General features: G+C 47.7%; 7 protein-coding genes across 7 annotated transcripts; 2 read left to right on the top strand and 5 right to left on the bottom strand.

Annotated features, from left to right (window-relative positions):
* Positions 1-1002: 1002 nt before the first annotated feature.
* On the top strand, positions 1003-1824 carry TREMEDRAFT_30153 (uncharacterized protein; the record flags this gene model as incomplete). Its single annotated transcript, XM_007003835.1, has 2 exons — positions 1003-1338; positions 1384-1824. Coding segments are annotated over 2 exons (777 nt in total), but the record flags the coding sequence as incomplete, so codon positions are not given.
* Positions 1825-2674: 850 nt separating this feature from the next.
* On the bottom strand, positions 2675-3505 carry TREMEDRAFT_61969 (uncharacterized protein; the record flags this gene model as incomplete). Its single annotated transcript, XM_007004173.1, has 2 exons — positions 2675-3046; positions 3074-3505. The coding sequence occupies 2 exons, from the start codon at positions 3503-3505 to the stop codon at positions 2675-2677; spliced, it is 804 nt and encodes a 267-aa protein (XP_007004235.1).
* Positions 3506-3712: 207 nt separating this feature from the next.
* On the bottom strand, positions 3713-5334 carry TREMEDRAFT_61968 (uncharacterized protein; the record flags this gene model as incomplete). The annotated part of the gene is made up of 5 exons (XM_007004172.1): positions 3713-4282; positions 4361-4426; positions 4538-4584; positions 4982-5124; positions 5249-5334. The coding sequence occupies 5 exons, from the start codon at positions 5332-5334 to the stop codon at positions 3713-3715; spliced, it is 912 nt and encodes a 303-aa protein (XP_007004234.1).
* Positions 5335-9148: 3814 nt separating this feature from the next.
* Positions 9149-10001, top strand: TREMEDRAFT_56844 (uncharacterized protein). Its single transcript, XM_007003974.1, has 2 exons — positions 9149-9301; positions 9432-10001. Exons 1-2 carry the CDS (start codon positions 9287-9289, stop codon positions 9948-9950), a joined length of 534 nt encoding a protein of 177 aa, XP_007004036.1. The 5' UTR covers positions 9149-9286; the 3' UTR covers positions 9951-10001.
* TREMEDRAFT_30320 (uncharacterized protein) lies at positions 10000-11563 on the bottom strand (the record flags this gene model as incomplete). Its single annotated transcript, XM_007003864.1, has 5 exons — positions 10000-10119; positions 10384-10492; positions 10723-10866; positions 11012-11097; positions 11186-11563. The coding sequence occupies 5 exons, from the start codon at positions 11561-11563 to the stop codon at positions 10000-10002; spliced, it is 837 nt and encodes a 278-aa protein (XP_007003926.1).
* A 716-nt stretch (positions 11564-12279) lies between these two features.
* Positions 12280-13101, bottom strand: TREMEDRAFT_61965 (uncharacterized protein; the record flags this gene model as incomplete). Its single annotated transcript, XM_007004171.1, has 3 exons — positions 12280-12440; positions 12784-12956; positions 12983-13101. The coding sequence occupies 3 exons, from the start codon at positions 13099-13101 to the stop codon at positions 12280-12282; spliced, it is 453 nt and encodes a 150-aa protein (XP_007004233.1).
* Positions 13102-13479: 378 nt separating this feature from the next.
* Positions 13480-14955, bottom strand: TREMEDRAFT_61964 (uncharacterized protein; the record flags this gene model as incomplete). The annotated part of the gene is made up of 5 exons (XM_007004170.1): positions 13480-13865; positions 13929-14258; positions 14370-14502; positions 14559-14813; positions 14866-14955. The coding sequence occupies 5 exons, from the start codon at positions 14953-14955 to the stop codon at positions 13480-13482; spliced, it is 1194 nt and encodes a 397-aa protein (XP_007004232.1).
* Between the last annotated feature and the right edge of the window lie 185 nt (positions 14956-15140).

The raw sequence follows: 15140 nt of genomic DNA, 5'->3' as shown, positions 1-15140 counted from the left end.
ACCCAAGGCAGGCGTGCAGGTTTCACTGGACTACCATCGATTAACATGCCCCTTCCGGCTTACCCCAAGCTCTTCAGAATTATCTCCTTTTGAGTCGTCACAGAGTTCTCAAGCTATCCTCAAACTACATGTCAGACCCAAATTCACTCCTACTCTACAGAAGGAGTTCAAAATGGACATCTTCCGTCTTTTTGTTGGACATAATATTGCATTCAATATTGTGGAGAGCCCGCTCCTTGAACAATTTGTCCAAAAGTGGATACCAGGAGCAATTTTGCCTAGTCGGAAGTCACTTGGTGGACGGTACCTTGACACAGAAAACGAGCAGTGGAATTGTAAGCTCAAAGAAATCATCAGAGGGAAGGAAGTCACGATGTCAGTTGATGGATGGAACAATGTTGCCCATCAGCATTTGGTTGCTTTTGCTGTAATTACCGAGGGACAGGTCAGTACATCCCATCTATTATCATCATGTCCCATTGCTCATGAGGAAGGTGTATTCAACAAACATACTTGACATTTCTGCAGAGCCTAAAGACGCCCAGAATACTCGACTTTTATTGAAGCAAGAAATCAAAAGATTAGAGGACGTCATGGGTGTCTCCATTGTTGCAATATGTATGGATGCTGGCAGTGAAATGCGCAAAGCACGCAAATTGTTATTGGAGGAACATCCAAGTATGATGTCTTTGGATTGCTTTGCCCATCAGGTGAGTCTATACAATGTAATGGCGCTGAAATTAGATCAATTTAGTTGTCAATGACATGTTCAAGGCGTCCCATCAATTTACCAAGGTAACCAATGACATGCTCATGCTCATCACATGGTTTTCCAACCACTCTCGTGCTCTCGGAATCCTTCGCCATCATCTGTCTACACTTGCTCAACATGATCCTCAGCTTCAACAAATCAGATCTTTCATCAGACCAGTGATAACTAGGTGGACATCTCATTATCAAGCTGTACTCCGAGTCCACAAACTACGCTGGGTCCTTCAGGCAATGGTCTCGAATCAGAAAACCAAACAAGAGCTCCGTCTTTGTGGCGGCAAAGATCGACGTCAGATTGAGATTGCAGACAAAGTCCTCCAGCTCATTGCCACACCGACATTCTGGACAGATCTTGAGAGTCTCACCCGGATCCTACAACCATTGACTATTGCGGCACATGCTCTCCAAAGCAATACCACTCGTTTGGATGAAGTATTTCTCACATTAGGTTGCCTCTACACTCAGTATACCAGCGAAAAAAATACACAAGGAAGGACACCAGGGGAAAATGAAGTCACACATTGGATCATACAAAGTCTGGAGAAACGCTGGGCCTTCACAGACCAGGTGAGTTCCAAATGACACTAGAACATTGACTGACAGGTTTTCCAGGATCTCTTTGTTGCAGCCGCACTATTAAATCCTTTCTTCGGGCGCCATCGACTGGGCATGGCCCCTGGTGCCTTCCCTGGCGCTACTCGATATGAACTCATACGCCGTGTATATTGCCGCCTATTTCAGCCCCCTTCCAATCTCGAACCTCCAGAATTATATCAGCACTGGCTTGAATACACAATGGTTAATCCGTCAGTCCACTTCTCTGATTCTGCTCTTGGTCTACAAACGGCTCTCCGGCACGCCAAAAATACCAACACATCACCAGATCCAATCGTAATCTGGCGCCAGCTTGATATTCCATCTCCATCCCCACTCAAAGCACTTGCCCTTCGTCTGTATGCTGTTGTCCCAAACAGTGCAGGGAATGAGAGGATCTTCTCTCAATACAGTGACATAGCAACAAAGAAACGCAATTGGCTCAGTCCAGAGAAAATGGCAATCTGTCAGCGTCTCCGAACATCGTATTGGAATACAAAAACAAAGTCTGCAACTGCAAGAAAAAGGAAGACCGCTTCATCCTTCATCTCCGACTTTGCCCTTTCAGCTCGTAACACCCACTCCTCAAGTATAATGAATGAAAGTTATGAAGATGTGTTTAGTGAAGAAGACGGACAAGCCTCGATTGAAGTATTGGCTCGGAAATGGTTTGCCACAATGGAAGATGAGATTGCTGAGGAAGGTACAGGAAATACTAGTCTAAATTCTAAAACACCACTTAGCACCATCTTTACTCTTGACTCCGGACTCTCTGTACCTCTGGAAACAGGCCATACTGGTCCTTCGTTTTGGGAGCTAGCAGAAGTACAGGTTCAGAAGGACGAGACCTTTTTGGAGGGACTCGCAGCAGGTAGTGTAAGCGACGATGATGATGAGGGAGAGACAAGTGAGGGCGGTGACAGAGACAAGGAGGGTTCTAGTGACTCTGATATTCAAGAGATTCAACCAAGTAAATCCGGTCGCTTGAGGTGATCTTATGAAAGTACTTATGCATGATGAGCCAATTCTCACACTAATGTGTGCTGGTCTGCTCGGCGGGTCAGGCTTCGCAGGGTCTCAGGTGGAGCAGTCGGGAGTTCACAATCGCTTACCACCATCACAGACAGAAAAGGTTTGGTCAGCATGGGACTCAAACTCAGGATCTTCTCAATTGGACTTCCAAGAGAGGTACAGTAGATGTTCAACCACTATGGTATTGTGGTATTGATGTTGTCCATAGGTTATTGGAGTTTTTACGAGGCAGTTAATACGGTTTACGTCGTAAATACGGCCTCTCATATTGGTGTTTCTACGGCCAATTGTATTTACGGCGTAAAGTCCCAACACTGGTTAAAGGAACTTCAATCCGAGAGACAGACACCGTTCTAGGAACTTCAATCGTGAATCTTTTGAATGTTTCATCATTCAGAAGTTTGGACCTTGCTGCTCCAGCAGCTTTTAGAAGTGATTTTGGATCAAGAGGAGAACCAAAGGATCTTGTCTCCTGCACTCCCCACACCGTGCTCATATATAGCATTATGGCATTAAACATGTCTCTACTCAGGAAATAAGGCTTCTCTTCAAAGTTGGCCTCAACAACCCAAGTGTTCCCATTCCAACAGATTGAGGGCACAAGCGCTGACAACGAATTTTCTAGTTCTGCTGAGGCAGATGGGGGCACCTGTAATGTTGTGATGACTGTACTCACACCCGCAGATGACTTCTTCTTTCTGGAAGATGCTTGGGGTTGCCGTGGTAAACTTGCCATGCCAAATGGGTCAAGGGGAAGAACCTCTATATCATATCCATCCCATCCTTCAAGAGCCTTCTTTCTGGCGTCTCTGGCGACTTTGTGAACCGCCCCTGCGTCTCGTAAGTTTGTGACAGAACTCAGTTCCATCTCTTCCATGACACTCTTATACTTGGCGTTCAGTAGGGATACATCAATAATCGATTTCAGGCCGAACACCCCCTGCACCTTCCAAGATCTGGTGATGACATCCCAAGCAACTGAGGTGATGAGCCGCTTTAGCGGATATCCTTCTGGGAAATGGGCAGAGTAGTCTGCCAACGCCTGCCTTAGTGCAGCAGTATTGTCAATGGGAGCCGGAAGGTTGACAGATGTTGCGGATTGTGGCATGTTAGATTGTGGCTTGTGAGAATCCGACATTGACTGGCTCATCAGGTTCGGCTGGCTGGTGGATGACTTTGTATATCTCGACGTATCCTTGGTCTCTCTTGTATTTTCGATCTGGCTTTCGGTGGATGTGATGGGAGGTACTATGATGCAAAGTCCTTTCCAAAGGATGTCATTGGAAAGTTGCTCAGCGGTTTCTGAGGCCCATTTCTAAGCTCGACAGGGATCAGCTGTAATCTCTGGCTGATGTGTTCTTCCGAGGAATTTTGCATAAGCTTCTTTTAATGCAGTTGTGCGTGTGGTGTAAGAAACTCCACGTGGGGGATCAACGGCAAACATGAATCTCCGTTGAGTTTTATACCAATAGAGAGTGGCGACAAGTGTTGTAGAGGGATCCCCCAGTGGTTTATCGTATGGGAAGTTGTAATTGGGGTGTCGGGTTTGTAGCACAAGTAAATCCAGGTCTTTGCCTTTGTCATGGACCCTCTGTCCTGCTCTTCTTACCAGATCTTTGACTGCTACGGGGTCCCTTCGCTGGATCGTCGGATTAGCTGCGAACCATTCTTGCAACGAATTCTGGTACGCTTGGGACAGTTCCTTTGTCTGGCAGGTTGCACCAGCTTCAATGGCAACCTTGAAGTCTTCGTCAGCTTCATCCCATACGAGGGTGACGATGACAGTGGCTGCATCATAATCACTATGTTCTTTTCTATATTTCTTAAATATCTGCAAAGCAGCCTGTGAGAGGACACTGGGATTAGTTCCGGGAACGATGAAAGCCTGTCTGTCAGTAAATGATTTCTAACTCGATGTCGGGTACTCGCCATGATTGCTATCCGATCGTTTCAAGAAGCTGACCTCGGTTGCGGTGGATTCTCCGGGTTGTAAAGTCAGTTGAAAGATGAAAAGAGGAAGAGGGTGGGGCTTGTCGTCTTGTCACATACAAATCAGCTTTTGTATACTGCACCATGGACATCGGACAATGATTCGGCACCTACGTTCTCCCAATTCGATCGAGGGCGATGATGGACTCACAAAGGTGGATAAAGCCTGTCTCTTGACGTCATGATCCGTGGTCCACTCTCCACGTCCACGCCTTCCGCTATGACACGCTAGATGACTCGTAAAGCATCGCCTCTCTTTCCCACCCTTTTATCTTACGGGTCACTTCATTGAACGCGATGTTGCTCGCATCTGTCGGATGGAGGGAAACGAGAGGAGGTAGAGTAGTAACGGTGCTCTCTGTGCTGTTTGATTTCGGTCTTCAGGCGTTCAGCTAGCATGACATTCTTGGTAACCCTGGTGGTGGGTATGTGGGTATGTGGGTATGTGGATATGTGGGTATGTGGGTATGTGGGTATGTGGGTATGTGGGTATGTGGGTATGTGGGTATGTGGGTATGTGGGTATGTGGGTATGTGGGTATGTGGGTACCTGGGTACCTGGGAACATGGGTATATGGGTACACGAGGAAAGGGACTGTGGAGCGACTCGAATGCCGTGAGAGATTGCTTTTCTCGGTCGAGAGAGTCTTCTGGGGGAGGACAAGGGTCGAGCACAGCTTCTGTGTCCAAGTGGTGTTCATTGACGAAAGTGTCTTCGATTCGAGTGGTGTAATCGGAGCTGAAACGTCAACGCATTTAGAGAGATTCAAACCGTGAGCTCGAAGATTGAAGAAGAGGCATCAGTGTAAATCGTTCATATGAGTACATCAGTGCCTTTCAATGACCGCCGGGTTCTTTTTGACGAAGATGCCTTTGATACGGAAGACCCCTTGTTCCTCATCCTCCATCGTTCCTCGATGTATGGTCGCCTGGAGACGTCCGGGTCCATCACGGGCACTCGTATATGTAGATCTGATTCCCAAAGGCTGGCCCTGTGACCGTACGACGAGGCTGGGTCGAGTGTGAAACTATACTGTAGGATTAGTAAGTTAGATGAGCGTTGTCAAGATGAGTATAAAGAATGAGGAAAAGAGTCAGCAGTAGTAGTGTCGTCATGTGAGGGAAAGTAGCGAAAGTAAAGTGGTTAGAATAGGAACAAACCCCTTCCTTCCCGGTCTCCCCCTCCCCTCCCCCGCCACCTCCTTCGGCCCTCGGGTATCCCTCCTCCCCCCTCTCTCTCTCGAACATGCATCTTTTTTTGTACGAAAACCTGGCCAACAAATGACAAACAAAAGACCACATCGATCATAGAATCTCTTTTCTCTCCGAGATCGACACTTGTACGCCCTCTTCTTGCTCAATGTCAAAGTGAACGATCCCTGCCATACATTTTTGCCCGAGGGTGCCTTTCCACCGTCTTCTGTTCAAAGTGAGCATTCCCATCTCATGTCATTCTCTTCTAACACTGATCCTATGCTCTTCCTTCTCACTCTTCACCCGTCATGGCTTCTTCACCTCCTCTCTCCTTACTCTCACTCGCGCCCATGCCGTGTCAACAGCCAAGCACACCGTCACTAAGAAAACTCGGCTCTCGGGCTTCCGTTGCCTCGTCAACATTTTCGACTTTTTCTTCTCCTCCTCCATCCTCCTTTCACCGACGGGAAAGATCCAAAGAGTTGCATGATAGTTTACGCCTACTTGCGGTCACTCCCATCACTCCCTGGTCATCTTCGACGCCGACAATCGCTACATTTGATCGAAAAGGAACATCGACTCCACTTTCTACGGATCCTTTCACATTCATGGAGTCTCCACAGAAACGTTCGTTCTTCCATCGTTTGTCCACCTCCAAACCGGATGTCGCCAATGCTGGTCCAAGCGGGTCTAGTGGACTACATGCTAGGAAGAATTCTGACGGCGTTCCGAAGGGGTTCACCAATGGATTATCAAACGCACATGAGGTCACAATCGGTCGCTCAGAGGGTTCATCTGTTATTGGTATGCTCTTCATGTTGATATGTATATCTGTCTGATCCCACAGTCGGCAACACTGCTCACAGATCCCTCCCGGCTATCCCCTCAAACTCTACCCCTATCGCTGCCGCCTTTTCTCGAAGCCCTGCCCCACGCCCACAGCACTCATCACAGACCCCTCCACGTGAACCTATAAATCACCCTCCTCGTCGTCAGTCCGTCCATCCTGGTCTGGTCAGTTCAGTCGCTCCGAACACACCCTCACATGCTCGTGACAGCGGTTCTCGGTATGAGAAAGATCTTCCGAACCCTGCCATCTCAGACTCCAAAGCTCCGGTCATCTCTGCGTCATCATCTCACGACAAGCTGGGGACAAAAGCGGGATATGATCCTTCGTCATTCAAATCGAAACACGGAGACCACATCGAGCTCCTCAACACCAAATTGGAGGTCATTTCATCTCGTCCGCATCGGAGCTCTAGGCGTTCATCAGGAAGTATCAGACATGATCTTTCTGTACGAATTCCGGCTTCGTCAGAAGGAGAAACCATTTCACCGACTGTCACTCCACATCGTAGACCATCTGCCGCACTCCCACGAGTACCTATCGATGTATCTGCAGCTTCAACCTCTTACCAGGTACCCCAGCAACGATACGTTTCACAACCCAGTGTCGGCACCTCCAGCGTCAAGGTGACAGATCCTACAGCGATCTCAGTCCGACAAACCTCATTGACTATCACGCCTCGTTCTCCACCGCCTCCTGTTGTCCATACACAAGTTCCTTCAATGCCTAACCAGCAGACCGGGACCTTGACTGAGGCCAGCGCTTATGCACGAGCCATCTATCCTACACTGCATCCCGAGGACTCGAAAGAGATCTCATCGCCGATCAAACCTCCACCCACTGCTCGGCGTTCCTCCCGACCATTGCCGCAACCTCCAAGTGTCTCAGGTCCTCACAAAAACCCATCAAGTCCTGTAGATCACAAGATATCCCCCGCCACGTCTTCTCCGGTCGTCCATATCATAGCGAGTAGCGAAGATAAGGAACGCCGGAAAGCAAGCTCTTCATATACACATGGGAAGGGAACCTTACCACCAACACCCGACAAGGCCTCGGTTATCCCACATGAAACACAGGAGCGACAACGCCCTAAGGCTAATCCAATATCAGCCACACCGCCCTCCATTCCCATTCATCCTAACGGAGGAGTCATTTCCGACAATGTGAAAGATGACCAGCGGACTCTGAAATCTACCAGCTCCCCCGACCCTATCTCATCCTCTTTGAGAGTGACCTCAGATCGCCGAGTCGATACTAAACATCCTAATGGGAAAATTCCAAACGGTCTGCCGGCCTTACGGACATCCTCCATCTCCACAGGCACTCGTCAAAACGGGACGCCCCTTGTCATGTCACCAGTCTCCATCACTCACTCTCAGCGCTCTCGTACGGAAACACCTTCCCAAATGGCATCATCCTTAGCTTCTCTTGGTCCGGCGCCAACTCCCACTTTAGTACGTCGACCTGATCGCCGAATCAACCCCCTTGCATATCTGATGTCATTTTCCCGCATACAATCCGGCTTACTGCCTCATCTCGGAATTAACAGCTTTCTGTCATTAATAGGGTCGTCGGACGAGGTACGCGCCCAATTCTCTGGGGAGACTGTGGGCCGATGGGTAATGCGAGAGTGGGGAATTCAACTGGAACGTGAAAAAGGTAGGAGCTGGCCCAATATGACAGTCTGGGAAGGGTTTCGTGAGTCCAGATGATTTTGCCGAAGAGTCCTTATAATTGACTACCAGTTGAATCTCTTCTTCATGACCCAGCAAGTTACGCCACTTACCCACTCAATGGCATAATTTACTTCGGCATCTATCCCTCTCACACACATTGATTGTCCTCCATCTGCGCACTCTCCCTCCCGATACTTTCCCCACGGTGCCACCTTTGCCTTTCGAAGAGGAGGGTCAAATGTTTTCCGCTCCTGTGCCAATCTCCCCATCTTTTGCTAGTCTGACCTCCAACATACCCCGTTCGCGGAAAAGCAGCGTCGCGGGTTCTGAAGCAGGTAGTGTTGGATTACCTAAACCACCTCGCGAACGTCTGGTCGAAATCATAATGCCTGAACCATTAGCAGCTCAACTTCCCAACGAAACTTCTAACGAACCTTCTGTGGTGGAATCACGCAAACCTCGTCGACGTGGCTCCATTGGATCTCTCGCGTCTGCTGCTTCTTTCTCGTTTGGGCGAAAACGTAGTAACAGTACTTCGACAGCTGGAGTATCACCCATCACCACTTCTGTTCCCGCCGTGCCGTCCGTTTTGACTTCAGGGAAAGCTTCACTTCCTCCCGTCAGTTTCCCCACGGCTAAACGATACGGCTTCAAACGTCACGGGGACCCGAACCCCAATGGAGTTCGTTCACGAACTTCATCCGAGTCAAGTCGACCTGGATCGGTATTCTCAGTTCAAAGCAGCCCGTCCTTCGGTCTTCAGATGAGAAGTAGTACGAGTCATAGTTCTCATCAATCCCTTTTTCTCGATCGACATGCTCCTCCTGTTCCTGGACTACCTAATACATTGGCCCTTCCGCCCTCGTTGCTAGGGGGTCAGAGAAGTAGCGTGGTCAGTAGCGACGCTGGAAGGTCTAGTCGACGATCAGAACATGGCACAACACCTCCAGTCCCAGGAAGGTGAGTCAGCTTCCGTGTTTATATCTCTACTAGATAGATGAGTGGACTGACGGAGTAGGACGGAGATGGCCTTCGATAGGCCCATTCCTTACATACACGGTCGAGCACCTATATTACGGGTTTTCGTACCTTTATCGGAAAAGGTAAGAAGGTGGCCTTCTGCAGAAGGAGCCGCCGCCGCTGTCCGCGAACTGGACAAATGTGGGGCGACGAAACGATTAAAAATGGGTGATCTTGTTGTATGTTGAATTCTGCTTTCCATCTTGCCCCTTTGCTCTTTACTCCTGGCAATTCCCCCCAAGTCTGAGTGTGGACCACAGAAAGAGCAAGAGTAATCAAAAGAAATTGATAGAGATGATTGACGTTTAGGTGAACACGGCCATACATAATCCCAGAAGTACCGAACACGTCTTAGTGTTCGTACCTACGATCAAATATCTATTGGTACCTCTTGAATACACCTTCACTCCCACTGGTCATCTCCCAGCTTATTTAGACGCATTCACCATCCCTCCATCTTATTATTATCCTTTCCTCCCTTCTCCTCAGTACATATTCCTCGATCTCACACCATATGGCGAACAAGCGATGAAATCATTACGTCTAGCTTACGATCGACGCGATATGACAGTATCCTCCGGTGTCCGTCTAAGCGCCAAGCGGTATTTACACGTAGCTGGTTTTGAGGTATTCTCTCGACCGGGTTTGGCACCAGAATGGGTCGGAATGATCTCACTAGAAGCGGAGGGGACGGCGGAAGGAAGGATAGATCTAGAAAATAGATTACACAGATCTAATGTGGGTGAAAGTAGGACTTTATGGCCTTGGGAAGTGGTAAGGGAGAAATCATTACAAGGTCAGGTATGGTTGAGGTTAGTCAAAAGGTGATCACAAATATCATCACTCGTACATCTTGTATGCATCTATGCTCCTATTCTTATAATTTCTCAGATTGGACTTGTTGTACAAGAGATCGGGTGGCTGAGTGAAGGAAAGAGACCCAACCGCCTATGATGAAACCGAGTACACTACCGAAAGCCAGAGTCAAAGGGTAGCTCTGGTGCATAAGCGATCAAGCCGCACTAAACGGCATGATTGAGAATTGACCGCGGTGGTTTCACCGATTTGTGAGTAGTTGGAAATTTCAGTAATCACTACGAGTAGAGAAGGAAAGGAGAGAGAGATGTAAAGGTGGGAAAGAGAGAAAGACGGCTTATGGGACGGAAGCCGTGAGGGAAGTATAAAAATTGCAGAAGTGAGAGGTTGAGGGAAGAGATAACTGGAATGAGAAGGGAGACCAGAAAGAGAAAAGACAACCTACTTGCCACGGTCTGTCCCAATCTAATGGAAGAGGCAAAGCACCTATCCAAGCTCCTACCATAGTTCCCAGAGCAGGGTAAAGTAAAGCTCTATCTACGGGTGTTTCAGGACTATCGTCAGTCCCACTAACCGGTTCTTCTGGGGTAAAGAGTGCCGAATTTGTTGAATGCAGATATGACCGTAGTCCCTCCCCTCCTTCTCATAGCATGGCAGAATGCACAGTTTTTCGAATTACAGAAAAACCAGTGAAGATAAGAGAATTCATCCATCGTAGTACTATTGATGTGCGGATCAATGGAAGTGGGGGGAGAGAGATTGTAGAGAAGGGCGGGAGACTCACTCAAGATACGAAAATAACTTTGTATATTGATATCGATGAAGAATACCTGGATCGTACATTGATGGAATGCCCATAGAGTGTACGATGGGCCAAACGAGGAGACAGGAGAGATGTAAGGAAAGTAAATACGTTTCGATTAGATGACTAAAAGATCAGTTCTGCTGATTACTCTCATCCCTTGAGAAACTGAGGTTACTCGATCTGTTATTTTCGTAGAGGTATTGGAGATAGTCGTGGTTGTCGGTAGTAGTATGAGTTGATAAGAGCAGGTAGAGAGCATTTAACTCACCTATCCATAGGAGAACCAAGTATTAATAACAAAATCATAATGACCGCACTTCCCACGACGGTAGATGAGAAAGCTTCTTTTATACGCTATGTATCAGCTCCCTACCCTTACTTCTTCAAATTGATGATAATTCACATTAGCCGTTTCCCATACCTTTTCTTTCTCCCCATCTACTTTCGTATTCTTACTTTTCTCGCCATTCCCATGTCCACCGTTTGATGAACTTTTCACTTCCCCAGATGTACCTTTTGATTTCGTTTTTGACCTATTGACCCAAGTACGTAAATGATGTCCCCACCATAACATACATATCGTCATTCCAGCTAATATCCATAACATCGTCCGTCTAGGTGAGACGGTCAGAGGGGTCAAGAATGGATGTTCGGGTCGATCGGCGGATGAACGTTGTAGAGGGAGATCTGTGGGGTTAAAGAAGGAATGTGAACTGCGAGGGAGGAATAGCACGGAGAGGAGAAGAAGGGTGGAGAGGTAGGATTGAAGAGCAAAGTATTGTCTGAGTGGGAGAGGTGGTTTTGAAGCTGAGTTAGGCATCGTAAGTGATTTTGAACAACACTGAAATTCTGTAAGCTTAAGTAGTTGCTGTGAGAAGGAGAAAGTTGACAGAATACTATGGCGCGCGCGAAGGGCCATTCGATTTTTTTTTTGATTTTTTTTTTCCTCACCCGGATTTTTTTTTCAGATGGTATAATCCAAAACTTCTCCTCCCTACAACTCCACAATGCATGCAGCTACAGCCTTGAAAACTGAAGGGTGTACTCCTGACACCTTGATGCATCATCTGTCACAATATGAAGCTCTCAAGTGACCCAAGAGAGTAGATCACTTGATTCGATATTTTGATGTGGGGCCCCAAGGGGGGATCGACCCAATAGGGGTGCTCAGTTCTATAATGGCTAGTCGCGACATTATCACAGATAAGTGAACACCTGTGATAACGAGCCATTTTTATGTCATAAATGCCACGTGTGAGGTAGAAAATGCCACGTGTAACCCCTCCTTCGCGTCCTCCCCCATGTCATCTCATGCAGGTTTATGTATATGTATCTCGGCCATTGCATTTCTCAACTATCTACTAAGCAAAACCCCTCGGATTTCGTGTCATGCCTTCCAAAACCCCTCGAGCTCACCTCCTGCACGATTTAGAAGATGCCGCATTGCTTCTGTTTCCTCTGCTGGACGATCATACCTCAAGGGCCTGTTTGGAAGACATAATTCAAGCACATCAACAAATCTCAGCAAATCGTTACTTAGATCGATACCCGACTGTCTCTAACAATCTTCCCCGACCCTCTTTCTACCACAGTGACATTCTCCTCTTCGCAGAACGAGGCATTCGTCATAAACAAGCATTTCGCATGTCCCCTAGCCATCTTGATGACATCGTCGATTTTTTCAAGGATGATCCTGTCTTTTTTTCAAGAGGAAACAAGCCTCAGGCCCCACCAAAGTATCAGATAGGGTTACTGGTCTACCGAATGGCTCATGGACATGACTGCAGGACATTAGATCGCGAGTTCGGGGTCTCAAGCGAGTTTTCCTTCCAATTGCTCTGTCCATTTTGCTAATTAGTTAGCCGGCACTGTATTCAAGTGGTGTGACCGGGCCCTCATTGCTATACTGAAAAAACGATCTTACTTCATCTCCTGGCCGTCCCCCACCGAAAGAATTGAAATCAAAGCTCGATTTCTCTCTGAATACTCAATTCCTCACTGCGTAGGCCTCATCGACGGCTATCATGTGAACCTCTCAACTGCTCCTGCTAGAGATGATGCAGGGGCTTATCATAGCCGCAAGGAGAGGTATGGCTTCAATGTCATGGCTATCGTCGATCATACAAAGCGTTTTCGATATATTCATTACGGCTATCCCGCTTCCAGCAGCGATCAACGAGTTCAGCGAGCTATCGAACCCCTTAACACGCCCTCTCAGTATTTCAGCAACCAGGAGTACCTCCTGGCTGATTCTGGCTTTACAGCATCGTCTGTCGTCGTACCAATGTTTAAAAAGAGTGCTGGCCAAGCGGTTCTTCGAGGTAAAACCGCGTATTTCAACTCTCGAGCCTCTGTCATGAGGGTAGGGGTCGAACATTCAATAGGTGTGTTAAAGGCTCGATGGACGATACTTCGATCAATGTCTATGAGACTTCGAACTAAAAGAGACGAAGCTATGGCTCACGCAATCATTGTAGCCTGTACAATTCTCCACAACATCCTCATAAACACCGACGAATATTACACCGAAGAAAATACTGGAAATTTACCAATTGAACCACTTCGAGATGACCTGCCTGCAGAGGAGGTAGCAGAGGACGATTTCTTAGGTGCTGGTCGTCTCAGGCCACACATGAGAAGACGTCATGAGTTGGTGGAGCAAATGTTAGCATTGGAGACAGAGGAAATCGACATAGACAACTTCATTTTATCATGAAAAAAGGTGAGTGGTTTCAACTACCTATCACTCTCCGACCAATTGCTCCACTCATCATATTCGGTGTGAACGTCTCCTTCCCCTTCTTCTCTGTCCCTGTGAGCTCTATCATACCTCTCCTCTGCATCTGCGATAGCCTGAACCCAGGAAACACGAAGTTCTACCGGTAGTCCTTGCTCTGCAGTGAGACGAGCTTGAGCCTCCTTCGATGTTATGACCAACCTCTCATTTTTAGCCCTTTCCTTCCTCTGTCTCTTCGAATCTTCTCTTTCTTCCTCTTGGATAGCTAGCTTACGCTTCTCTAGGCCTATCTCCTCCCTTCTGCTCGCAGCAATCCCCTCAAACAACCCCGCAATACCTCCAGCATTGTTTTTTCCTTCCCCCCTCCTGGACGATGTGTAAAGGCCTGTAAATCAGCTATACCCTGACCTTAGTGGCTATGCAGTCCATGTCACCGTGCCTGACGTACCTGCAGCTCGCTTGGTCAGCCTATGATCACTAAAACTGCGTTCCCTAGTCGCAGGACGTGTATTTTCGCTCTGAGTCGATGTATCTTCAGTTTGAGACTCTTGCTGGCCTAGGAAGTCATTCAATGACATCTGAGATGGTGATGGAGGCCTAGGAGAGTGTGGAGATCTCTCAGGAGAAGGAGAGGGGTGGTGAGAACCCCTCATAATCGTCTCGAGTGTGACATTCGAATTTCCGGTGGTACCTGTGCGAAGGGATTCTGTCCCGCCGTCTCTTTCGGCAAATATGGTGTCCACAGAGTCATATTCAGGACACTTCTTCAGTACAGTGGCTGCAGATCAGCTAAGGAAGCATAGGAGTGATGAACAGCCAGGAGACAGATGATACACAGGTCACAGGAGGTATTCGGGGAGAAGGGGAGAAGGGAGAGACGGGGACTCACCTTTAACCGTCTGTTCAGCTTGATTTATCTTCTCTGGATCCTCACTACCATCCACCATACTCTCGAATAAACCCTTCCCTGTGTGATTTAGCCAGTCACGGGCCTCTCGCCACCTTCTTAAGAGTTCACGAATCTAGAAGACATCAGCAGAGTTTTAGGGGGGGAGAAAAGGAAGGAAATCACACTTACCTTGTTTTGTATCTGATCAGTCGATCTTGTAGTTGGACATCCTGACTTGGACATCCACTCAGAGCATTCCCTAGCCATCCCCAGCTTCTTCTTACCCCCTAGGCCATGTTGATACTTCTTGAAGTTATCTCCCATAGCTAACCACTCAATAAGGTAGTCGAGCGAGCAGTATTGGCCGGTACCTTGATCTTTTGTCCAGCCTAAAGTTGCTGGGGGGTTGTCCTGACTATCCTCTTTGTCCCTGTTCCTCCTTTGCTGAGTTCTAGTAGATGGTTGCCGAGCAGTGGAGGGGATATGCAGAACCTACTGAAGTTAGCAGGGGTATGCGAAGGGGGTTTAACGACATATTTACAGGTGGTGACGGTGACCTCAAATTACCACCCCCCGAGGTGTCCATAGTATCAGCTTGAAGCTACAGCTCTCCTCTTTCAGATTCTTGGCTTTTTATCGCTTTAAAGTGTCTCTGTAAGAAGATACGATAACTCTACGGTGATGATGAAAACTCAACGGTCACTTTTCACCTGTGGTGATGTCGCGTTTGTTTGTCATCAAAATTACCCGAAGAGGAAAATTTTACGTCAT

The sequence above is a fragment of the Tremella mesenterica genome (assembly GCF_000271645.1).
Source record: "Tremella mesenterica DSM 1558 unplaced genomic scaffold TREMEscaffold_4, whole genome shotgun sequence".
In the NCBI taxonomy this organism is placed as follows: Eukaryota; Fungi; Basidiomycota; class Tremellomycetes; order Tremellales; family Tremellaceae; genus Tremella; species Tremella mesenterica.
The sequence above is the reverse complement of the archived record's forward strand: the minus strand, read 5'-3'. Positions and strand labels throughout refer to the sequence as shown.